We start from the raw sequence: 26659 nt of genomic DNA, 5'->3' as shown, positions 1-26659 counted from the left end.
TTTTAAATAAGGGGACCACCACCCCGGTCTGCCAATCCAGGGGAACTGCCCCCGATGTCCACGCAATATTGCAGAGTCACGTTAACCAACACAACCCTACAACATCCAGAGCCTTAAGGAACTCCGGACGAATCTCATCCACCCCCTGAGCCTTGCCACTTTTTAACCACCTCAGTGACCTCACCCAGGCTCCACCTCCTCAATGGAAGACGTGCCGGTAGGATTGAGGAGGTCTTCGAAGTATTCGGCCCACCGACCCACAACGTCCCGAGTCGAGGTCAGAAGCACACCACCCTCACTATAAACAGTGTTGGTGCTGCACTGCTTTCCCCTCCTGAGACGCCGTATGGTTGACCAGAAATTCCTCGAAGCTGTGCGGAAGTCTTCCTCCATGGTGTCTCCGAACTCCTCCCATGCCCGGGTTTTTGCCTCAGCGACCTGCATGCCGCTTGGACTGCCGGTACCTGTCAGCTGCTTCTGGAGTCCCACAGGCCAAAAACGCCCGATAGGACTCCTTCTTCAGCCTGACGGCATTCCTCACCGCCGGTGTCCACCAGCGGGTTCTAGGGTTGCCGCCACGACAGGCACCAAGCACCTTGCGGCCACAGCTCGGATAAGCCGCCTCAACAATGGAGGCATGGAACATAGCCCACTCGGACTCAATGTCTCCCGCCTCCCCTGGAACATGTTTGAAGTTCTCCCGGAGGTGGGAGTTAAAGCTCCGCCTAACAGGAGACTCTGCCACACGTTCCCAACAGACCCTCACAATACGTTTGGGCCTGCCAGGTCTGACCGGCATCCTCCCCCACCATCGGAGCCAACTCACCACCAGATAGTGGTCAGTGGACAGCTTTGCCCCTCTCTTCACCCGAGTGTCCAAAACATGCGGCCGCAGATCAGATGAAACGACAACAAAGTCGATCATTGAACTGCGACCTAGGGTGTTCTGGTGCCAAGGGCACATATGGACACCCTTATGTTTGAACATGGTGTTCGTTATGGACAGTCCATGACGAGCACAGAAGTCCAACAACAGGACACCGCTCGGGTTCAGATCAGGGGGAGCGTTCCTCCCAACCACACCCCTCCAGGTCTCACTGTCATTGCCCACGTGAGCGTTGAAGTCCCCCAGCAGAACAAGGGAGTCCCCAGGAGGGGCGCTCTCCAGTAACCCCTCCAAGGACTCCAAAAAGGGTGGGTAATCTGAACTGCTGTTCGGCGCATAAACGCAAACAACAGTCAGGACCCGTCCCCCCACACGTAGGCGGAGGGAGGCTACCCTCTCGTTCACTGGGGTAAACCCCAACATACAGGCACCAAGATGGGGGGGCAACAAATATGCCCACCCCTGCTCGGCGCCTCTCACCGTGGGCAACTCCAGACTGAAAGAGTGCCCAACCCCTCTCAAGGAGACTAGTTCCAGAGCCAGAGCCGTGCGTTGAGGTGAGCGCGACTATTTCTAGCCGGAACCTCTCAACCTCACATACCAGTTCAGGCTCCTTCCCCACCAGAGAGGTAACATTCCACGTCCCGAAAGCCAGCTTCTGTAGCCGAGGATCAGACCGCCAAGGTCCCCGCCTTCGGCCACTACCCATTCCACATTGCACCCGACCCCTTTGGCCCCTCCCATAGGTGGTGAGCCCATGGGAAGGAGGACCCACGTCTCCTCATCGGGCTGTGCCCGGCCGGGCTCCATGGGCGAAAGCCCGGCCACCAGGCGCTCGCCAATGTGCCCCACCTCCAGGCCTGGCTCCAGGGTGGGGCCCCGGTGACCCGTGTCCGGGCGATGGAGCACTCCAATTCTGTTTCTCATCATAAGGGGTCTTTGGGCTGCACTTCGTTGGGCCCCTCACCTAGGACCTGTCTGCCTTGGGTGACCCTACTAGGGGCATGTAGCCCCTGACAGCATAGCTCCTAGGATCATTGGGACACTCAAACCCCTCCACTACAATAAGGTGGTGCATTATCGTGCATTAACCTTGAAAATAGCGCCACATAGAGGTGGACATGTGAATACTCTTTGCCTTTGAGTCTTAGGGCAGGTACTCCATCTTATCTACATATATTCTTTGAGACGCAATAAGCCACACCCACTGTATTTGAGCATTATGATCTCTTACGTCTGACCTCAAGGCAACGTCCCGAAGGTCCTCTCATCAGTTGTTGTTTTCAAGATATGGTCAAATATGTTTTTTGCTAACTAGCATTTGTGTAGGGATAACTTGCACATTTTAAAAAATAATTAGTTGTCCATGACAACCTATATATTTAGCTTGATATCTAGAACTAACATGCTGAAATATGGCAATCAACTTTTCAGTCTCTGAGTAGAAGTCAAAAGTAGGTTTTGCAAACTTTGCAGTGTAGCAAAAAAATTCTTGACGCGAAAATGGGCGTGACCTGTACCATGTGATTCAGTAAAGTGCAGGGAATGTGTAGAAATAAGACTTGCTCATCTTATGGTTAAGAAATTACTGGACAAATTGCAAGAACCTCAATGATAGCACCCCCTATAGGTGGACATATCTAGTATTTTTGTTACCTGCATACACAAGCCCTAGTTACAGCCATGTAAATATCACCCAACACTACTTTCCTTTTAGGCTGCAGTATGATGGAATGAAAGAATGAAAAGTATGAAAAAAATTTTCAATACTGTTCTATGCTCCATTGAAAGCATGGAAACACCTGTGTTCTCCTGCCTCCACAGGCTTGGACCCATAAAAAAGTACCATATTTTCGACACTATAGTGCGCACTGGATTATCAGGCGCACTGTCAATGAATGGTCTATTTCTGAACTTTTTTCATATACAAGGTGCACTATAAGGTGCATTAGGCAAAACAAAACAACCCCCTGTCATTTTGGAGAATACTGCACCAACGTAAGTGTGAAGTATAAATGCCTGCGCAACACTACAAAGCAGGACTATAACTGAGCCTTAATGCTGCAAGCGGTGCAGCTTTGTAGTTTACCAAAGTCGTACTAAAACATTGCGACTTCTTACATATATAAGGCGCACTGTCGTTTTTTGAGAAAATTGAAGGCTTTTAAGTGCGTCTTATAGTCCGGAAAATACAGTACTGTTGCTATTGTCACTAGGAACTTGAAAATGGCTGTATTGGCAGTTATTGAAGTACAGTAGAATGTTGTAAAATGTCAGAAAATTAACTCTCAAAGAGAATTCACTCATTCAAATTAATGTATTTCTAATTCAAAACGAAAATGGAAAAAAAAAAAAAAAACAACATGGATGTCAGCTGCATTTGTTAAGTAAACACCATTTCAGTCTATACAAGAGTTTAGTTTGAACAGAGCTGAATGAGAATAATGGAGTTGGAAATTTTAGGGATAAATTAATATTCTACTTCAGTATAACAATTAATATGTGACATCCCTGCAGGCTTGCTTATTGTGGTTCTTTTATATATTTACTAGTGATGTTCTTAAACATTTAGTTTTCACTGGAACCTGCTTAGCTGTTGACTCTACAGTGTGGTTCAGTGTAACATTATTTAAAGTTTACCATAAAGACATGGAAGTGGTATTAGTCCTGTCATGTAATATCTGGCATGAAAAAGAAAACACAAAAAACACATGTTAAATAACTGTTTTAATCACAGATAATTGAAGTTTGACTAACAAAATACAGTAGGGTTGTAAGAGTATGCATAAGTCATGGTCTGGTATGTACCTTAGTTTTGGAGTCACAGTTCAGTTTGGGTTACATACAATAGGAAACAGAAACATATGTCAAATGCTTGTACTTGTTGTTTTTTTCCACTTGTTTTAAACAGACAATAATCCTCCCACAACCAGAGATGAAAAACCTTTGCTTGTGGAGAAACTCTAAGGTAGCAGGCCATAGTAAAGTTTGTTAACTGGTCACTTCAATGTGAAATAAAAATGTCATAATGTACTGTATTATTTATTCTGTTTAAACCGTGAACAGCCTCCTACAAGTAATGTGTCAAACAAAAAGGTTAATACACTCTAAACTTTAAAAGGTATTGTTTTATATTAAACTGTAAATGGTCCACACTTACATGGTGCATTTTCTTTTACCTCTCCAGGTTCTGCAAAGCCCTTTACAATCTGCTTTTTGTTATGATTTCTCTCTGTTGTCTTCTTTGTTGACATGTTAGTGAAACATTCTTTTCACAAAACAGTTCAAGCTGATCCTGAGACTCTATCTTCCTTTTTTGGTATAACTTATGTAAGGACAGAGGTGGCATTAGGGCGTTGAAGTACAACTCACTGCTGTTGTGCCTGAGCCAGCAAAAGACAGTCACAGAGCTAAAACAGTCAGTATATGTAAGAGTAAGCTGACATTGATGCTTGGTTGTGTGACGTAACCCCTCTGCTCTTACGCCTCTAAGCCAGAAAGAGATGTAGTCACAGAGCCGAAACAATCAGAATAAGAAGAAGCTGGTGTTGTGGCTCAGTAGTGTGATGTAATAGCAGCATGGTGAAGTCACTCCAATATCAGGGCCAAAACATCACTATTTTGCCAAAAAGAGATTTAACCACAGGGCCGAGACAATCTGTACATGTGCAACTTCAAAGTGAGCACATTTGATTCACAATGTAACATAGTGAACATATCAAATGTTTAAATCAACGGAGAAGCCCATGGGCCATTTGCAGCCCTCAGAATGATTCTGTGCGCGTCAGGATTCGGGTTTTGTTGTTTTTTCTTTGAGATTTCTTTTTCATTTTGAGTTATTGTTTTCATGTTTTGTCTTTGTATTTTTTCTGCCTCTTGTGTTCTGTCATCATTCACTTCTCCTCTGTTTATCGCTTGTCTTCCCACCACGCCCATCTTCACCTGTTGCTTGTTGTAATCACTCACCTGTGCCCACTTCCCCTAATTACCCTGTGTTTAAAACCCGGTCATCTCCTCCACTCACTCGCTGGTTCATTGTCTGTAGTTCCCTGTTGCTGCTTCTGGTCCCTCGGCTCTTGTTGTCTCGTTCCTTGTCCTGCCTTGCCTTGTCTCGCATCGTATGGATTTTGTTTTGTTTAGTTTTTGCTGCCACGTCAGCCTTTGTTTTTGTTTATTCTTTAGTTTAATAAATTGTTTTTTTTAAGATGAGACTGCGTTCTGGGTTTTGCCTCCTTCTCCACCCCTCCTGACAGTGCGACCAGCAATTGTAGTTTAAAAGTGGTATTGTTTTACTCTTCTGACTTAAGAAGTTGATACAGATTAACACCTTTTGCAAGTTTTAAGGGTGATAATTGTATAAATCAGATGAAAATTTTTTTTTTATGAAAGTGCAATATTATAAACCATTTCAAGTTTTTTGTCTTTAATAAACTACACTTGGACTTTATGAAAGAAATATAGAGTGGGTAGGCATGTGAAGCTTACACACCTGAAATAGTACCATCTGTGCAGAAGAGTATATACAAATTTGAGAACAGCATATGTTCTCCATGCAGCGAACAATTCAGCAAAGGAGAGCCGGGACTGTTGAACAGCTAGAATCCAACATCAGACGAGAATGGGACAACATTCCCTCCACAAACTCCAGCAGCTGCTCTCCTCAGTTCCTAGACTGAAAGGAGAGGAGATGCTTCAGTGGGAAATGTGGCTTTGTCCCAATTTCTTTTAAGCTGTGTTGCTCCCCTTAAAGTCAGTTCTTTTTTTCTTTGTTTCCCAAAAAACAATTTCTTAGGTTCAACATTTTATATGTTTACTATGTTTCATTGTGAACAAAATATGGGTTTATGAGATTTGCAGATCATTGCATTCTGTGTCTACTTACATTTTCATTCCAACCTTTTTGGAATTTGGGTTGTAAGAGTAAGCTGGCAGTGAGGCTTATTGATGTGTTATGTGCAACAAGCCAACAACAAGATTTAGAGTAAGAAATGTTTGACACACATTTTATGTTTAGTGCTCTACCTCAATACTGCTGAGTTCCAATTCACACTTTATATCAGTGGAGTCCAATCCTGGTCCTGGAGGGCCACTATCCTGTGTGTTTTGGTTGTTTCTCTGCTCTTCAGCAGGTCTTCAAGTTCTGCAGAAACCAGGTAATCACTCCTTTCAAATCAGGTGTGTCAAAGCAAAGAAACATTTCAAACGTGCAGGAAAGTGGGCCTCCAGAACCAGAACTGGAAACCACTACTTTATATGGTTCAACTCATATTGTTGCAGAACGTGGTCAGCTCAGTGAGGGAATTATGAACTGCCAGAGAAAGCTTAAAGAGGGTTTCATGTTTGTGGACTTATCATAGAACTGTTTTTTGAAAAGGACTGTTAGTTCTGCTGGAGGTTTTACCTGTTAAAAGGGAGTCGTTCCTTTCTACTGTCACCTTAGGAGATTACACTGAAGTGAAGACTCAATGCAATTTGTTGATGTTCTTAGATAGATAACTTTAGTAGGTAGCATTTTATAATGTATTAAATGTGAATGTATTGTATTTGATTTTGGATATGTTTTGAACTGAATTTTCATTTACAATGTGGACACTTTTTTAGTATAGTGCCTTGAGATGACTTTTGTTATGATTGGGCGCTCTATAAATAAACTGAAATTCAAATGTGTGATTTAAAATTCCAAAGCACTGGTATCCTAAAGTTCTGCCTTTCAGCTTGAGCCCAGTCTCAGAATAAGTCCATGTTTGTCAAACATTTTTTTCTAGCCAGGCCCTTTGCCAAGCCCTTCTTTCTGTGACCATGGATTATCTACCGCTCTCCTCTCCCTCCCAGTCATCATAACTACATGGCTAATCTTATCAAACCTCAGCTTTATCCTTGTCAATCAGCTCTCCCACTGCAATCTTTTTCACCACTTGTTTGACTGTGATTCAAATTTATTCTCTTTACGCACCTCCTTCCCCAGCTCCCTGCTCTTAACCCTCTTTTTTCTCCATCTTTATCTTCTTCTGCTCCCCCTTGTTATGGCATCAGGGTCAACCTTGACCCGTCCAAGCGCCAGGGCTCAAACAAATCAGTCTCGGGTTGTACTCTTCCACAAGGATCAAAAACAGTTAGTAAGTTCCCATGTCTCTTGCTATTTTCTTCTCTGCCTGTTCTGCCCCATCTGAAAGTTTGCATAAATGCTTGACATGCATGGTCTGTGTATGATCTTCAATCCGTTCAGGTCCTGCACACTTGGTTTCACGCATGGCTGCAATCATGGAGATTTATGTTTAAATTTTACTTTCAGGTTCTCTGTCATTGTAGAAACTACTCCTTTTTATAAACTGTAAAACTTTTTCATGAATTTGTGCCAGGCTGGACTTGGACAAAATTGGGCCCAGGCAATTTTGGCCCAGGCAGCCCACTATGATTGGTCAGACATGATCCATTCAGATGATCCTCTTGAATATGTGTGCGTACTTTAGTATTCCCAAAGTGACAGTTGAAAGCAAAATAACCAGTGTCCTCACTCACTTTTGACTGGCACCTTGGTGGTCATAGATAGTCAAGTAGAATATACACAAGTCACACCATCACATTATTGCTTGTGTAAAAGATACATTGTTAAAAATAATTTGATAAAACAGCAAATCTTCTGGCTGTTCTTCCCTGTCTTTCACCTCCACTTCTGTCTCAACAGTTTGTTTTGTTGAGACAAATGCAGAGAAATGTAATAGAAATAAATCGCTTGAGGCAGTTCCCTCCCAAAAACTTGATCAACATGCACTTTCTTTTGTAAAATTTTAAAAAAAGGTATTTTAACTGCTAAATAGGTTGATATATACTTAATTGATCTCAAAGGCAAATTCAAAATGGCTCGTGATGGCTTAATTCATGATGTGAATAACAATATAAATTTCAAGTAGGCTGTGATTCTGATAAATACTAATGCTAAATACCACACAAGGATTTCACAGTATTGCTTTTATATTGTAATCATAACAGAATTGTTAATTGTCAGTCTGCAGTGTGCTTAATTTCTCCTACAGTTCATGTTCATCGTACCCCTGCTCTTGTGTATTATTGTGATGTATAATGATGAATTAGCATCAAATCCATTTCAAAATCATTTCCTTCAGTAGGATATAACAGGCTGCATGCACCTCGCTCTAAAAATATTGGAACAGTGAGGCAAATTCTCTTTTGCTGTCGATTGAAAACATTTAGGGTTGACTTCAAAAGATGAATATGAGATAAGACAGTGACAGTTCAGCTATTGTTTCCAGGTGTTTACATCTGGATCTGATACACAATTTAGAAGTAATGAACACCAAATTTTTAGATAAGCTGAAGTACTGAAACATATGGGCTTAAAATAAATCAAAGCGAACGAAACTTAACTTCTAGTTGCAAATCCTTTGCTTGCAATAACAGCATCAGTTTTGTGACCCACTGACATCATCAAACTTTAGCATTTTTCTTTTGTGATGCTTTTCCAGGCTTTTAGCGCAGCTTCGAGCAGGAAGGCCAGACTTGAATTTGCCAATAAAATACAGATACGAGCCTCAAATATTCTAGGACAAAGTTTATGGACTGATGAGACAAAGATGGACCTTTACCAAATAGAAATGCTAAAGAACATTCTACAGTCTACAAAACCATTTTATCTGCCAATTTAAAGGAAGATGCAATTAAACTGATTGAGAGATCAAGATAATGACATAATACACACTGCCAAAACAAAGAAATACATCAGGTGCAAGAAGTGGAAGGTTCTAGACTGGCCAAGTCCATCTAAAAACTTAAAGCTTTTTGAACAGCATTTTACCTGCTAAAAGGAGACTGATGGACTAACCTCCCTGAAACCTGAACCTCGCTGTTCTTCTTGCTATTTTTCTAGTGTTGCCTCTATGCTTCTGTTGAAGTCTTCTGCAAACAGCAGACTGATCCCTTCACTCCTTCCTTCTGGAGATTGTTGATGATGTCAACAACTGTTTTAGGGTTTTTCTTCAAAGCTCTTACAATGTTTCTTTCGTCAACTGCTGATGTTTCCCTTGGTCTTCATGTTGGAAATCTTTAACAGAGTATACCAGTGGTTTCTTTCTTCTTCAGGTCATTTCAAATGGCTGGACTGGCTATGGCCAGTGTTTGTGCAATGACTCTGATAGGTTTTCCTTGTTTCTAATCCACAGACTATAAATGCAGTCTGCACAGGCAGAACCCAAATCTGAACCTGAGGAGACATTTAGCGTTATTTATTGTTGGTATAATCAGTGTAATAGGACACACCTGGGCTACAACAAACACCTGTCAGTCACGTTTCAGTACATTTGCTCACTGAAAAATTTGGTGTTTCATTACAAATAATGCTATCTTCTTCGTTGTGTATCAGATCCAGATGTAAACACCTGCAAATAAAAGCTGAAATGTTGTTCTCTTGTCTTATATCCATCTTTTGATGTGAAACCCAAATATTATTAATCTAAAGTAAAAGTGAAGAAACTGGCCTCACTGTTCCAATACTTTTAGTGGCACGTATATGTGCACACATTTAGACACGATAATATTTTCAGCCAATTTAAAGCCTTACTTAACTTAAAATGACACTGAAGCTTTTATAACACTATTTTGGCTCACTAATGATGCTGACTAAAACATTACAACATTAATGTTGCAATGTTATTGCATCTTTATTTTACTTACATTACTACTTAATGTATGCATCAGCTACACTCTCTTCACTATGTTCCTCTGCTTGTATTTGGTGCAGAATGTCTGGTGCTGTAGAAGATGAAGTTATAGCTAACATGTCTGTAGTTTTAGCAAATTTGACAGGAACTGCATGCACATTTTTCTTGTTTTCGCAGTTCTTTTGGGCTACTTTTTTTTTTTAACTTTTTATTTTGTGTTCTTCCTTTCACACCTTTGATGGCAAAACTGTGAGAAACTCAGAAACAAAGTAGGGGGGACAGTGTGGGCCAAGGACAGGCTAAGCAATGTGATTTGGCTGGCCCAATATTAAATAGGTTGCTGCTCATTATTTGTGGAACAGTCAGTTTAAAAAAAAAACTAAAAAACGTTGGCCCAAAAGTGCGCCAGACCACTTCGCACATGCTCGGTGTGCCCTTTTACCAGTCCAGCCCTGGTTTTGTGTAACAAAACGAACAATGACTGAAAATGTAAAGAAACAGTGCCAAGGACTTTGTTAAGGTCTGCATGCTGGATGGATTGAGTTGTTTCACTGTAGGATTACACAATGTTCTTCTCATCATTTGCTTGTTTCTTGCTGAAACTCATTTGGTTTTTGTTTTTTTGTATACCATCAATTTCTGAATGCCATCTTATCTGACAGTAGAGAATTAGTTATAGGGCTTACTGTTCTCCAGAAGATTTACCATTTCTGTTTGCCCTGCAGGGTCACAAATGAATCTGAGGGAATCAGGAGATTTGCGGTCACAAGGTAAGTATCTGTGTTTCACCTGCTTTCAGAGACCAATAGTAGCAGTTGTGGCTTAACCCCACATTTTTCTTTCCCAGTTGCCATCTACCTGGGTATCAAAAAGCGTCCGAGCCCCGGGCCATCGGACGTGGCTGGAATCTGAGAGGATGTGGGCGGCGAGACCCTGTGGAGGTGGTACTGGCTTTGCGGGAGGCGGCGCTCGGATGTGGCTGCCAGGTCCACCATTCCGGCCCCTTTCTGCTCTCCTGCACCCATGGCATTGCAGGGGGCCGTGTGGCTTTTGAAGCGGAGGTGTGCCATCTTTCCATGGGCACCTCAGAGACTTCTAACGGGGTGCGCTACACGCGACTCTGGGGGGCACCACTGGCTTTTCGAGACATTGCCACCCAAATCTCTAATGACCTTGAACTTTGAAGGGGTTTTTTGTGTTCCAGTGTGTGTTTTTTGTGTGTTTATGTGTGTGTGCAAAGGGAATTAAGAAAAGGGGGTGGGGACAACAGACAGGGCAAGGGGCTGGACCCTTTCAACATGAACACCCCCCCACCAAAAACACACAATCACACATCAGACCTGTAAAGTAACGCAGACAGAAGCATCCCCCTGTCCACCCAGCTTAGCCAGCTTCTGCAGTCCCTGGATCTGGATCAGATGGAACCAAGCTGAATATTTTTCTTACTGCTCCGAGCCATAATGACTTTTTATTTAGTTCCACTCTGATCTTTGTTTTCATCTTCATCACCTCAGACAGACATCCCTGATCCCCCAACAACATTCATTCCTCATTTTTTTTCTTCCCAGGGATTATCTGATGACCTTTGACCTTTGAGCAGCAGTAATGTGCACACGATCCAGTTCAGTGATCAGGCAAGCTTCAGCAGAGTGCTCATTGCTTTGATTTGTGTACACACAGTGGTGACGCCTGCGTTGGATTAAGGTCAGTGGGAGTTGATGTTACTGTGAACAGCCAGTCAGAGAGTAATGTGGACTAAAAACAGCCAATCAGAGAGGAATGTGCAGTGAAAGCAGCCAGTCAGGGATAAATTCAAAACCCAAAGAGCTAGTGAAATCTCAAACTTTATGAACTGAGAGTTTAGGGGTTCTCATTCATCTTCATTTGCAAACCTCAACCAAATGTCAAAACAGTTGTCAGATCAGAAAAAAAAAATCTCTTTTTTCTTTATTGTTGAAATCTGGGTTGTTGCTGCTGTTGTTATGGTCTACAAGCCACTCACAATGCTTGGTTAGAGTGTGTCCACCAGCTTGCATGTCATGACATTTACTGTGTCACAGCTCATAACATAAAAGGTTTAAAATGTTCTTTCAGCTGCACCATTTAATGTCTTCAATCAAAAATAGACAAAAAGGTGATGTTACTGAAGAAAAACATTTTTAGTAGAGTGAGTTGAAAATGATTAATAGCACTTTGAATGGACCTTGACTAATAAGGTTTGTAGGCTTTAATAGATTGAATTTAACTTCCTCTATCAAGTGTCCGGATGGGTGTATTACCAAACCGGTTCAGCAGTTTTCTTTGTTAGGTGACAGACTATACTACAACCTCTGGCAAAACTTATAGAATCACCACTTTCGGTTCTTTAATTTTGCATTTATATATCAATCACATACGTGCCACATAACTATAATTGTTCAAAATTCCAACCTTCTGGCCTTAAGAAACAATTTAAAAAGAAAGACAAACTTATTGTTGTCAGTCACAGTTGGAGGTTTTTATTTTTGTTTAACTAGAAGAAAAAAAATAAAATCATTCAATTCTGAATTCCTGGAAGACCAAGGAAGCTATCAATGTGTCAAGATAGAAAACTTAAAGCAATATGTTTTAAAAGCTGAAAATGTGCATCAAAACAAATGAGAAACAAGTAGGTGAAAACTGGAGTCAGAGTCCGTGACCGCACTATAAGAAACTGCCTGAAAAAATGGGATTTATATTCTGAACCATCAGAAAAAAATCCATCATTAACACCCAAACAGAAAAAAACAAGGTGACAGTGGGCTAAAGAAAACCAGTCTTGGACTGTGGTTGACTGGATGAAAGTGTCATCTCAGGTAAAGGAACTGGGGAGATGGCAGTCATTTCATCTTCAATAAATCAATAAATGTCAATGACAATGTCTGTAATTTTAGACATTTGTCTTATTTCATCAGTTGAAAGGATGTTTGATGATGATGAATTCATTTTTTAAGATGATAATGCACAATGCAAACTTTCCTTCAAAAAGGACATCAAATGTCAATGGTATGGCCCTTTAAATTGTGCAGATCTTAATTCAGTTGAAAATGATCAATGACAAGACACCATCCTTCAAAGCTGCAACAGCATTGAGAGACAGTTGGAGCCCAATTTATGAGGAATAATGTTTGTCATTGGTTAAGTCCATGCCTCAGAGAATTCAAGCTGTTATAAAAGAACAGAGGTAGGGCAACTGTGACTGACTACAGCAATTCTATCATTTTTTGTTGTTAATTTTAATGAGCATTAAAATTTGGGAAAATAATAGTTTTGTGATTCCATAATTTTTGTCAGAGGTCATATGATGCATTTTTACATCGATCACGCAAATGAAGATACAGAAATATAACCTAGCTTGTTTGGGTACTTCACTTATAAAAATGGCTGGTTGTAAATTACATTATTTTAAAGTGAAGAATATGAAAACCAATACAGAAAACAAATACTGTGATAATGAAATGTTCTCCAGAGTATGCAGTGGAACAGTTGATCGGTACTGTTGTCTTGCAGCAAGATCTTAGGTTTGACAGCAAACTGTTCTGTGTGGAGTTTGCAGGTTCTTCCTGTGAATGTATGAGATTTCCTCCTGGGGACTGTAGTTTATTCCCATAGTTCAAAAACATGCAGGTTGGATTATTAGTGATTCCAAATTATCCCTAGTTGAGATGGTTGTTTGTCTGTAATGAGGTTTTCCACTAAAGAGTTTCCAGTGCTAGACCAGGGATGGTGATCTCCCCATGCATATGTGGGTTTTCTCCCACAAACTAAAAACATGCATGTTAGGTTCATTGAGAACTCCAAGTTGTCTCTGTGTCCCTGTGATGGACTGGAGATCTGTCCAAGGTGAGCACCGCCTCTCGCACAGTGGCAGCTGGAGATAGGCACCAGCTTGTTCATGACCCAGAAAGGAAAAACGGGAAAAGAAAATAAATAAATGGGTGGATGTTGGTCTCTATGAACCCATCCCCTGATTCAGCAAAGAGTTGGTTCTGAGTTAGTATCAGCTTTTCAGTGCCAGATCAGGACCTCACAGTGGTGGAAACAGAAAGAGCTGGTGCTAAGTGAGCTTTGGCTTTGGTTTAACTCTGGAAACAGTTTGGTGGAAAAATCTTCTATGTGTCTCTGTGATGGACAGGTAACCTGTCCAGGGCGTACGCTGCCTCTCGCCCAATTAGCCTTGGAGATAATAGATTTTAAAGATTTTAATACTTTATTTTACGATTTTATTCAAAACATCACAATTATTTACTGACAGGTCAAAATCGGTTCAGGATCCATCAAAATTCAGGTAATAAGACATACCTAAAGTAAAATACATTTACAATAATATACAATACAATAATATAACACAACAACAAAAAAAACAAAAAGGGGCCGGATGGGGAAAAGGGGGGTGGGGGAAGGGGAAAAACAGTAAAAAAAGAAAAAAAACAAAACACAAACAAAAAAAAAGAAAGACACCTACTTCTTAAATTAAAACAAATGAAAATTGATGGATGGATAAATATCCTTTGATAACAAAGGTAAAAAGGATTTAAATTCAATATTAGCTATGTAACAAACTTTGCAGCAAATCCACCTGTCAATCACCTTAGAATCCATAGGTTTTATATTTATAGAATAAATGATTAAACAAAAATATATAGCTGACCAAAACTTGTATTGTGTTTAAATTGGGTAACTAAAATAACATTGGATCACATGTAAATGTGATGCACTGAGTGTCAGGTGATGGTGGAATTTTTAATTTCCTGTTAATTGACAATTTGGCATTTATTTAAAGTATTATAGTATCAGGCAGAACTGTAGCTCTACGGAGATGTTTCAGTCTGCTTTTTCTACCTGTATTTTTATTAGCATATGGGCTCAGTCTTTGTTACCATGATCATCTAACCGGGCTCAAACAGAACCCACTTTCAAACATGTCCCCCACTTTCTCTACGAGCTGAAATAGGCTTCGCCTCTTTGACCACGATCAAGACACAGCAGATAATAAAGTTTATTGATTTAAGTCATTTCAGGATTCATTGTTTAGCCCACATTTTGCACAGAATTGAGCAACATTATTTTACCTTCAAAATATTTTTCTTTAAAGAATAGCAAATTTGGAGAGTGGAAGGTTTTTGTAAATACAAAAAAAAACCAGTCAGAAATATCACATCTAAATCAATGATAATGTTAAACTTACGGGACATTTTACATCATATTACTCTTATTATTATTTTGTTGTAATAAAAGTTTGTTTTGGGTCTGATCAGCTCAAAAAGGCCTGGAAGTTTGAATAAGTGCTGCACTGAATTTTTCAAACTTCTCTAAAAAGTTTTAGAAGTAGTTTTTGATTTGTAAACAGAAAGTAGAAATCCATTCAGTGAGTAGGTTAACATTGTAGAAGTTTTACCAGGAAATGAGCTACCTGAGCTCTCACTCAAGTTTAAATTAGCTCAAAAACATTTGATCTTTATCATAACGGAAAATAATATTTTTTAATAGAATTATTTTTTCTATTTTATGAATAGATGTTTGTCTTTTTAATTATTAGTTGTCCAAACTTTACATGCTTATTTTTGTCATTTTATTTTGGTAAGTGTAAAAATCAAAGAAGAAAAAAAAACAAACTCATATTGGCAAGATTTAAGATGATGTGGGCCTCTGGACTACAGTTACTTATGGGACCCTATCAATAATTCTTTGTGCATATAAACTTAAATAATGATTATGTGGACAACAACTTAAATGTTTAGTTACATACACAGTGAACTTTCTTGTAATATTTAAAGTCTGTTGCCCAGAAAAATGTATAAAGTTTACTGGTATTGTTTCAGTTTCATGTTATTCTAGAACAAAGGACTGCAATCTTTACGATGGAAAGAGCCATTTTTGCCCCTGACTTCTAAAGTACAATTTTTTTAGGGCTGCAAAATCCACTTCATACTTGCGAGAAGGATAACACAGCTAATAGTATAGACATGAAAAACTAAAAGTTGTTACTTTATGAAATGAAAGAACTACAATAAACTTGATATTTTTTTTGGTATTTTACATGTTAGGACAAATGAAAAGACCAAACTCTTATGAAAAGTGAGAAAAATCTTGTATAAATTATTATTAAAGCATTCAACTTTAAAATAATAAAGCATATAGCTGCAACATTAAAAATTCAAAAGAGTGAAAATAAAATTAAAGTTAACTATTTAATATACTGGATGATGGACTTTAAAGCTTGGAGTGCCAAACTTTCCGGAAGGAAAGCAAAATGTCTTCAGCTACAGAATAGATGTCTAGTTGCTTTTTTTTTAAACTCTCTGGATTAAAATGAGTCACAGAAAGTTGGACTTTACATGACTAAACTGGCATTTTGATGTCTTCAGCAGGTTTAACATAATTGGTTTAAGTTGTAGGATTTCTGGAGACCACAGAATGTTCAACTTACAGTTTGATAATGTTGCACCAACCTTTCAGCTGTTTGCAAAGATTTTGGAAATTTAAACCAAACTCTATATTCTTTTCACTTCTTCTGTAGTTTGTACATCAAACCTTTGGTATTTTTGTTTTCTTTCACCCAGTGCATCTCCCTGCTGTACGTCAGATGTTCTTTTTTCCTAAATCCCCACCTGGAAGTGAAGGGAATGGCACATATTTTACCAACTATAATATATTTTGTGTAATCACATTTTTTCAGGCCCTTGTTTATCAGTTTAAATAAAGTAGTCAGTCTACAGAACCATCCATCCATTTTCTTTAGCTGCTTTTTCCTTTCTGGGTCACAGGGCGCTGGTGCTTATCTCCACTGGTCATTATACGAGTGGCAAAGTACACGCTGGACAGGTCTTTAGTCCATCACAGGGCCATAAAGAGACAGGCTAGCATTCGCACTCTCAAATAGATAATTTAGAGTTACCAATGAACCTAACATCCATGCTTTTGCTCAGTGGGCAGAAATCCATGCATACACAGAGAGCACATGTGAACTCCTCACAGAAAGGCAGGGAAGCAAATTTGCAACCTTCTTGCTGGGAGGTGACAGCTCTAACCACTGCTCTGCCATGCAGTTTGTTTACTGAACAAACAGCAGCAATTAACCATATTCAAACAAATGTTTTTAACCCCAAACTCTCAACTGGTAATGGTCTGACAGAACAATACAACCTTACTCTTTAAAGCAGTCCGTCACCACTCTACTAAGCAATAAATGCCTGTAGGTCTGGAGTACTTTTCAATGCAATGAAACTCTTCTGTGGTTTTGTTCTGAACTGTGTGATCTAACTTTACTCATTCTCTCTTATGATGGGAAACACCAAAATGTGGATCAGCAATGCTAACCTTTACACACAAAGGTAACAGGTTCACCTCTTTATCCTTTTGGCCCGGTTTACAAACTGCTCAGCCCATTACTGATGACTGCTTGGATCAGAGGTGTGCTCTCTGTCTGAGAAGACACAATGAAGGCAATGCGGGCACAGTTTTATTCTTTTTAGTCCAGCTGCCTTTAAAGTGAACAGCCCCAGCACCTTCATATGGTACATATTTAATGTAACAAAAAAAAAACAACTGAGAAAGCTTTTTACCTCTCCCTGTTTTATAGTGAATAATGTACTGTGATATTTGCGTGGGCTACAGAAGTCATATTGTTTGGCTGCTGATTTACTGTTAATACTATCTCTCAGTTGTGGCTTTACTCATGGTGACACCCCCTGCCCCCCAGTCCCCCAATTCTGTTTTCACCCATCACAAACTCCCTAAATTTACCTGGGATGTCAACCTCACCTGTTTGTCACTGTCAAACACCAAGAACTTTTTTCTATCTGTCACAGGCATTCAACTTTATTTCCAGAGGGGGAGCAATCAGCCATCATTCACTCCTTCATGTTGTGTGGCATCTTTTCAGTCTGTTTGGTGTGTGCTGTTCCCTTTAGTCCAACAGGGGGGCTGTTTTTGACCTGCTGTACCCCTCAGGTTGAGAAGCAGACACCAAAATGGACAATAGGGGTCTGTCCTTGTCCTCTCCCTGGGCGTTTCTCATTGTGGTGTATATTAGCATTAGGCAATATAGACCTCAATGCACTTTGCTTTGACTTGAATCAGCTCCCTCTGGTGTACCTGTTCAGGTAATGCCCAGAACTCATCACTGGAGGGTGCCAATGTCTTAAATGTGAAACACTTCAGTTTGTGGATATTTGCACAGGTACTTTATTTATTTTTTAGAATAATATCATTAAAAAAACTGGATTTATATCAGTCATTTGATGGCTGTATATAAAATATATGAATATAGTATATATCTTAGAGCTCAAGGTTTATTTATAGCTAGATCAAGGAAAGTAATACTAGATTAAACCAGTTTCTGTCAGTGACATGGAGGAACTAAACCAACCTGCAATCCTGCATGACTTCAGGGTTTTAGTGTGAAAAAAATAAAACATGATGTACACCTAACTTTGGAGGCTAATGAAATGCAGATATTATCAGTTTGTAGAAATAAATTGTTGAGTGAAGATTTTTTCCCCTTTTACAAAAACAAACAGAAGGGCTCCAGTGAGATGCAGTGACTTTACTCCAACTTGTTGCTAGAGGATAGAAATTAAACTTGATTTCACAACAATTCTGAGAACTCCATGGCATGCTAAACAACCCTGAGTTTGCAATCAAGCCATAGAAAAATTGTGCTACTGTCTTCTGATCACAAATACGAGTCAGGTTGTTTGCAGAGTATTTTAGTGGTATTTTTTGATGTAAAGTGGAAAGAAGGTAATAACCTGGAGTCACAAAACTGTCTCTTATGGTATAAGGCAGATAAACATTGTCTTGAAGTGAACATTACTGTGAATTTTTTTAAAGTATTTGAGCTGAGTGTTGAGAAAATACAAAGAGAACGGTCCGGTTTGGTGAAACAGAACAGTATTAACACCCAGGGGGTTCAGTGTTTCACACCATTTCTTAACTGATTTTCAGAACAGTTGATGTTATATGCAAAAGAGACTTAGAAATACCCACAGTTTGAATATGAGTCATTTTACTCTGATCTGCAGTTCATTTCTTTCCCTCAGAAACAAACTGTAAACTGAAATGGAGTGGTTTTGGTACATGAAGAGAACATGGAGCTGAAGTTGAATAAAATTCACTGATGTTGGCATTTTTTCTTTCATTTTGATGTCTTGTTTATAAAATTATATCATACAGCCTGGTCTTGAATATCATCTCCGGCTTTGATTACTCAAGTGAAAAATAGTACTCCTAAACATTTTTCATTAGGCAGTTTTTATTGAACAGTATGAACAGGTTCAGTTATCATTACTTTTTATAACAAAAAGTAGGTGATTCCCAGGATGTTACCAACCAACACCAGAGAACGTGAAAAAAAGGCAGAGAAAAGAAAAAAAGTTGGAAGGAAGAAAAAAGGTTAGCAGAGGCAAGAGTCTCTAGTTGAGCGGCCAGTCTCTGCACACCCATCAGACGGCTCGATCGTACATGAATGGTCACAAGTTAAACCAAAGGTTGTCTCTCTTTACTTCTGTGCGGGGATCATGCTGTCGATGGCCTCTCCCTTCTCAAGCTTCTTCTCCATCTCAACCATCAGCTTCACACCATCAACCACCAGTTGGACCTGCTCTACCTCAGAGGAGCCCAGACGGTCAGCATTGGAGATATCAAACACACCACCCACAGATGCAGTGTCCACACCACCTGAACAAGAATTACATCAGATTAGATGTTACATCTTCTAGCAGACAGCTTTGTAGTTGCTGTAGAAATCTCAGTTGGCTGGTCAAGCTGATCCACAACTGTGCAAGCATGAGAATGTCTGTGAATACCTGTGCCACGCTTTTGCAGACGCAGTCTTGTGAGGATCTCCTCAAATTTGGGATGTGTGCTCAGCTTAGGCAGCTTGACATGGACACCACCACGCAGGCCGGTACCCAGGTTGGAGGGGCAGGTCAGGATGTAGCCGAGATGCTCGTTCCACATGAAGCCATGGTTGTGTTTCTTGAAGATCTCCTCAATCTGAGAGTTATAATGGGAGAGTCAGGCAAATATACAGTAATCATCCACGTGACATTTATTTAGTTCATCGACTAATTATTTTGTCCTGTTGTCATTGTTTACCTTCTGCAGGCCAACACAGAAACGCCTGAAGACCTCCCTCATGTTGCCACCCTTTTGCATAGAGATGACACGCAGGTGATCCTCCTCGTTCACCCAGACCAGGAAGGTTTTGTTGTCATTGTGCCTAAAATGAGATTAAAACATGGAATTAATTGGGCACTTATAAAAACAATAGAAACTGTCACTGAAAGTTCAGGAAATTGTTTTTTACAGCCAGTGTATGAACAAGTATTGGTCCCACTCACCAGATACCTCTGCCATCTGGCCAGTCACGGGCCATACCAGCGCAGGTCAGCAGGGGAGAGACGGGCTTGTCAAACAGGAAGTGATCATTGATCAGCTGCTCCTGCTCAGCATCAGTCATGGACTTCAAGGGGTAGTACTTTCCCTTGAACTCGCCATCCAGGCTGGTAAGAGCTGCACAAACAGACTGACTTTTAGGTAAGCAATGATCGCCTGTGGTTATAGACTAAAGACTGATTTGTCAATAAAAAGAAGAGTTCAAGAGCATAAAAGTCTTTCCTTTCCACTAGGTTTATTACTTAAGTGACGGTATCATTTTCTTGCTAACAATTTATTGTCTCTGCCCAATCCTTTCTATACGTACTTATTCAAGTAATAGCTTACCCTCAATGGACAGTTTCTCAATAGCTCTGCGCTCGCCACGGCTGTTATGGGGGGGCAGAGTGTATCCCTTGAGGCTGCGGCCAGTACGAACACGGCTGGACAAGACATAGTTAGGATCCAGGTCGTCACCACCCTAATGAAAAGATGGTTGAATTTGACAAAAAGGAGTCTAAATTCCATTTGATCATACGTTATGTTATTGGAGTTGTTCAAATGTCAGTGGCTGATAAAATGTCTGAAAGAGTCTTATGCACTTCTGTTTTCAATTTTTTTCTTGATTAACCAAGTCACATTTTCCTCGTTGATAGTACAGTGCTGTACCTTCAGGTTCTCAAAGTTGAGGTCAGTCTTGTGCTTGTCAGTGGGCTTGTATCCACCATGACGGTCGGAGATGACAGGGTCAAGCAGATCCTTAAAGACCTCATAGGACTCCTCATCACCAGCGACACAGCCAACAGTCATGATGAAGGGGTGACCTGAATATCAAGAGCAAGTAAAATTGAAGAGAAATAATTAAAGTTGAATAGTTTATGAATAATGAATGGTTTTGTGATTTTACTGGTAATCCTGAAACAAATTTGTATAATGGAAAATGTTTCTTGGTCTCACCGGGGTTGTCAACACCAGTCTGGATGACATCATCCAGAGTGTAACCACTGGGTGTCTGCTTATCCCTCATTTTCCCATACAGTTCCTTGGTCAAGACCTTAGCCATATGGTTGTTGTGCTTGGACAGGTCTGGGAACTCATCGTCAACTGTGTAGTTGAGCTTGAAGTTGTTGTGGGTGTTTCCGAAAGGCATGATTGCTTTCTAACACTACAAAAAGAAACAAACAAGGATTAAACAAACATTACTGTCAAAGGATTTGTATTTTAAGATGATTATGAGCTAATGTATCTTAATCTGGCACTATGTTATGATTTGAGTAGCTGCAAAATGCTGTTAAAGGTTGGACACATGATTTATTCTGCAAAACAGCTGCACATTTCAAATAGTGCTGGTTGAAGAATCCTGGTAACAAGTGTCACTCAGTTCTCGAAGGCTCATATGTCCCACTGAAATGGAAAGTAGAGGAAGGAGTGCCTGTCCATTGGCTATTTTTAGCCCCAGCACATGTGACTATATTCCCTTTATGTACTTGGCAAATGCCAACAGCTCCTTAATTATTTGGTAGAGATACAATACAAACTTAAACTATCACTGCTGAATCTCAGACAGGATTCTAATGAGTTGTAGACAGATTTCCCTCCGTCATATGTACCATATTACATGTTTTTATAAAAATGATATTTGACATTATCATGTATTGTCATTTCAATTTGAATTAATCTACTGTAATAGGTTACTGACAGTAGTTGGAAAAATGGTTCTTTGAGTAAAACAGTTTAAACTTAAAGCTCAAAAAGACAAAATACTGACTCTTAAGTGGCTAAAGTAGATTGTAGGACATGAAGTCTCCCCAACATGGATAAAAGTATAAAACACACAAAACACTTACCCAGAGAGAGAAATGTTTTCTAAGCGTAGGGATGTAGAGATTCAAGTTAACAATTCATGTAAAAAAGAAAGTTTTTTAAAAAGTTGCTGGTAATGCTAAAACTATCCTAAAACAAATTTGATAATATTCAGTCACTTTGGATTTTTTTCTCCGCAGTGGGACTTATTGGAAAACATAGCTTGAGGATGCTTCCATGACAGAATTTTACTTTTTATCCTCAGTTTTCTTTACGAAAAATAAAGTTCAAAGTCCTTTGTTACAATGAAAATAAAGATTGTGTTATTATTTACTTTTACTATTAAAAATGTTTGGATACTCTTTCAAATATTTGTTTAACCCATTTTTAACACTGCAAAATCTAACATCTGTCACATTTCCTTACCTGTGCACAAGACAAGAACAAAGGTAACAGTCCTTGGGATCAGATCCTGTTCACCACAGCCAAACTAGGGGTCACCCAACTCTGAAGGTTGCTGTTCCCTTTTTATATACTGGACTAACACTCAGCCATTGGTTTGGCCATTTTAGTGCCTGCTGAACTCTCATTGGCCAGAGTGTCTTTACAGATACTCTGATCAGTTTATGAAAGGGACGCCTTTACTTTACTGTCATGACAGTTGCTACAGCTGTACCCTCACCCCTCTCACCACCCCTCACCCCACCTGAACCCATACATAGCCCCAGTAGGATGACAGGGGCATCTGTGTGGGGAGGAGCTGGTCATAAGAGTAAAATGTGGAGGTGGAAGTGACAGAGGGGGAAAGCAAGCAACAAAAAAACTTTTGCCAGACATGCCATGAAGAACAGGGAAGTGTGAACATTAGAAATAGCATGTATTATTTTCTCTTCAAATTAACAGTCATTTGAAATGTTGCCTGTAGAGTGAGTCATTGTGTTCTCTAGTTGTTAGGAACAGTAAGTAGTGGAGCTTCATCAAAAAAAGGTAATATTTAAAGAAAACAGTCAAATTTACTTTGAGCAGAATATTTTGTCAAACCAGTGTTCTGGGTGAATAGATTGCATCATTAAGAAATTGCTTTCACAAAACTAATCTTCTTAACACAGCCCACAGGTTGGGTTGAAATCAGAACATTTTGAAGGTCATGCTAAAATTTCAATGTTAACTTTTTCTTATCTAACAGATATATCTTCCCATTTCAACAGTCCAGCTTATGTCACTTTGTATGTGTGTGCAATCCGTGTATCATTCCTTCTTTCCATTTTCAATTAAAAATTAAAAATCAAATAATGAAAAACGGACTGGTTATTTTGTTTTTTGTTTTTTATTATAACACCAAAAACAAAAGAAAAAAAAACCATGGTTTTTCATATTTCACTTTTATGCTAAGATCGAAAACAAAATGGAAAAATGGGCAACAGGGCAAAATTTGATTTTAATATTTATTTAGCCGGGTTTAGGTGACCCGGAAGTGGCTGTTTGCGGCAGTTAAGGTAATGTATTGGATACCATAGACATTAATACGTAGATGCCCCATTGACTGGGTTGACCCGCTGATGTGATGTAACTGTGTGTCCGCCATATTGACGGAGGCACAGCTGAGCTGTGAACTAATACAAATAGAATTTTAAAGCACATTTTAACGGTGAGGTTTACGTTAATGCCCCAGCTTTTTTAATTCACACACACTAAAATTAATGAGAAGCAGGTACCAAAAACAATGTATTAAAGCTTTTTAGTTTAGTACAATAACTTTATTGATCTCACACATCAGTAATTTATGTTTCATCAGGTGTAAAGTAGGGCAAAAAACAGTATGTTACACTTTATAATAATAACAGAGTAACAATAAATGTGGATTAACCACCCTCCATACAAACTAAATAAACATATCTTATTATCATTTTTTTCTTTGGCCATTTGGAGGCAACAAAAAACATTTTAAACACCACACATAAACACAGGTTATGTACACTATATACATTTTTCTGTTTAAGTAAGACCACTAAAATCCTTTAAAAAGAATGGGTTTTCCCTTTTTTTCCTACTGTTGCCACTCTGTACCTGTACTGTTATTAGTTTGTCAATGTGGTGCAGTCTCAGCTTGTGGAACACAGAAACAACAAGTGACATCAGCACATAGTGATAGTTATCAATTCCACACTGTGTTTCCTGAATGTGCTCACCTACACCAAACACATCCTCAGCTCCAACATCAGTCCATACAAACTGATTGATATAGGACAAGTTGCCCGGACACAGACTGGCGAATAAAACGCTCAGCTGATCTGATTATCCTCAAAGTCCCCTCAGATGGAATCATTAGCCCCCCTTTGTTTTTTAGTTGGAGAAAGTCGTAGTTCTGATCAAGTGATGCAGGTATAGCATCAGTAACCAAGCTACCACGGCACACATCAGCTTCTTTAAAATTTGCCAAACCACAAACCCGAGATGTAGACAAGAGCATTGTCAACAAGGCTACCAAAGCAAGTTGACAGATAACTGTGGTCACGCACAATTGCAGAAGTGTTTGCGAAAGGGGATGGCAACTTTTCGGTTTCTTTGGCAGTGGAGGAAGATGGTATTTCTAAAGCTGACAGCATCCTGTACTGCCATTTCCTGTACTGCCATTTCCTCCAAGTGCATTTCCTAATGCACTTGGAGACACCCCACACTGCACCATCAGGCAGCGGAAAATGGCTTGGAACTGGCCTGCTGAAGGGTTATTGTTCCAACCTCCTGAGAAAACATAAAAGTACAGACTCAACACTTTCACATATTACCTAGTTAGACTTAACTTTATCTGAAAGAAAACTAAAATAAATAAAGCTATACATAATTGTCTATCTGAGGATGTAATGACAACACTGTTAACAGAGGGGCATGCATGCATACAAACAAACCAAAAGTGAAAAACAAAAACTGAAATCCCAACCTGATGCCCTGATTGAATTGAAGAGCAGCTCTTAGTGATCTTGGCTAAAGCGATAGGTGCAGATGTACCGCTGTCGCTGAAGCTGTTCAGGAATCATCAACATCAGGGTGTCAATGTTGATGATAAATCCCAAGACAGATAGGTACCTTCACAAGAAATTGTTTTATCAATGTTATTGTTACAGAGTAAATTTACTTCAAGACAACAATGAATGACTAACATTTATAAGTGTGAAAGCAACAAGGAACAATAGTGTAACAAAATAAAACAAAAAACAAAGTTGTTATACATACTGTAGTGATGCCTGAAAAACTGAAAGCACTGAAGTCCCACAAAAACAAAACAGAAAACTGAAAAAAAACAGAACCAGAGAACTGAGCATCATATGAACGCATAATGCTGAACAATAGAACAGAATAGGTCTGGGCGAATAAAATAAGATAAGTCTGTTAGCTGTGGGTGAAAGATATTCTGTTGCTCTCTGCCCTCCAGCAAAGAGCAGTATTGTGTGAAAGCACCAGTTGTCATCTTTACAATATTCTCTCAATATCATTACAAGTATCTGGTCAAAGTTTAAATTTGAAAGTGCAGTGAGATGAGCTGCATTCATGGTGTGTAACTAATTTCATTTAAACCACCCAGCCTAAAAGAGGACATTATTTGAACATGATGTCAGAAACATGCTCAAACTTTTCATAAAACCTCTTTGACTTATAAAGAGCTGCACCATTTGCCATCACCAAACTCATCAGGTAGTCCCTGCCTTTCACCAAGAACTGCACTGTTTCTGCCCAGTTCAATGAACCCAAGGGGGATTTGAACCCTTTGGCATGAGGGTTGCGGATGTTCAGGATGTCAATTATCTATAAGCAAGTAGTCTGCATTAACAAAAAGCCAGTACCTGTGGCTATAACAATCTAAACTGCTCTACTTTTTATGTATTTTACTAAAAGTGTTTTGTTTGTATTGTGTTAATATTGTTTTTTTATTACCTCAATGAATTCAGCTGTTGCATCACAGTGTAGAAAATGTGAATACCCAAGGTCCCTCAGAGTAAGCAGAGCTACTGCTACTGAGTGACTCAGGGTCTGTGCAGCCAGGGACACCTTCATCTTCTGTGAATCAAAATTCACATGCTTGTCGGTTACCTTTGGGATAAACAAGAAAAGATTTGGAAACCTGTGAATGTACTAAATTAACTACTCCATGAAATTAGAAACAGATCTATATCCCAAATTAGAAATTGCATCTGAGTACTTTAAGCCATGGTTACCTTGTTGGCCATGTGCAATCCATCGTTTGTCTGCACATCATTTAGATGAAGGATGTACTTCCAGTAGATCTGTCCAGTTGAGCTAGTAATAGGACTTTTTGCTTGCAGCATATTTCGTGCCAACTTCAACATATGCCAATCATCCATCATCAGAAACACTCTTTCACCAGTCACAGGATGATCAAAGAATGTTTTTAGTTCAATAGGGTTTCCCTTTAAGACTGTTGGACATGCTTACACTGAAAGGCACCCCCATCCATTGTGACACAGACCACTGTTATGCCACACTCATGCAGTTCCTCTAATGCATGCACATGTAGTACCTCCTGTGTCTCTGGGGAGAGGGACTGGGTCAGGAAGTAAGTAATTGGAGCCTTCCAATGCCCTTGGAGACCAACCACCATAAAGACAAGAGCCTCAGTGGCAATGTCAGTCACATTTACACCATCTCCCATGTCAACATATCCAGACATTTTGTGGGTTTGAGGATTATATTGGCAATTTTTTTCAATTGCCATGGCATCCAACTGTCAGGAACGGTGGAGATGGAGGCGAACCCAGAACGCAGACTCATATTTGAAAATAAACTAATTTATTAAACTAAGGACAAAAATGAAAACAAAAACTGTCGAGGCAGCAAACTAATAAGATAGAAACTAAAACAAAAACCAACCAAAACAGGAGCA

General features: G+C 39.6%; 2 protein-coding genes and 1 long non-coding RNA gene across 8 annotated transcripts in view; 1 reads left to right on the top strand and 2 right to left on the bottom strand.

The window, feature by feature from the left end:
- Positions 1-13952, top strand: part of LOC108249838 (MAP/microtubule affinity-regulating kinase 4-like) — a 56255-nt gene extending 42303 nt beyond the window's left edge. For 4 of the 6 annotated variants that reach the window (XM_017439465.3, XM_017439463.3, XM_037979187.1 and 1 more), the window contains 2 exons: positions 10287-10331; positions 10409-13952. In XM_017439465.3, the coding sequence (XP_017294954.1) occupies positions 10287-10331; positions 10409-10745 (382 nt within the window). In that variant the 3' untranslated portion in view covers positions 10746-13952. Of the gene's footprint in view, positions 1-6919; positions 7003-10286; positions 10332-10408 lie in introns of all 6 variants that reach the window. The other 2 variants (XM_017439466.3, XM_017439462.3) reach the window with 1 other exon arrangement.
- A 4863-nt stretch (positions 13953-18815) lies between these two features.
- LOC108249837 (creatine kinase M-type) lies at positions 18816-22345 on the bottom strand. Its single transcript, XM_017439461.3, has 8 exons — positions 22189-22345; positions 20917-21124; positions 20629-20783; positions 20308-20440; positions 19926-20097; positions 19681-19804; positions 19389-19578; positions 18816-19260 (listed from the first exon to the last, which is right to left on the bottom strand). The coding sequence occupies exons 2-8, from the start codon at positions 21107-21109 to the stop codon at positions 19082-19084; spliced, it is 1146 nt and encodes a 381-aa protein (XP_017294950.1). The 5' UTR covers positions 21110-21124; positions 22189-22345; the 3' UTR covers positions 18816-19081.
- A 1121-nt stretch (positions 22346-23466) lies between these two features.
- LOC112449821 lies at positions 23467-26389 on the bottom strand. The gene is made up of 3 exons (XR_005233916.1): positions 25693-26389; positions 24701-25050; positions 23467-24504 (listed from the first exon to the last, which is right to left on the bottom strand). It is a non-coding gene; the product is annotated as an uncharacterized LOC112449821 (long non-coding RNA).
- Between the last annotated feature and the right edge of the window lie 270 nt (positions 26390-26659).

This window comes from Kryptolebias marmoratus, linkage group LG13 (genome assembly GCF_001649575.2).
Source record: "Kryptolebias marmoratus isolate JLee-2015 linkage group LG13, ASM164957v2, whole genome shotgun sequence".
In the NCBI taxonomy this organism is placed as follows: Eukaryota; Metazoa; Chordata; class Actinopteri; order Cyprinodontiformes; family Rivulidae; genus Kryptolebias; species Kryptolebias marmoratus.
Note: the sequence above shows the minus strand (reverse complement) of the source record. Positions and strands in the feature narration are given on the sequence as shown.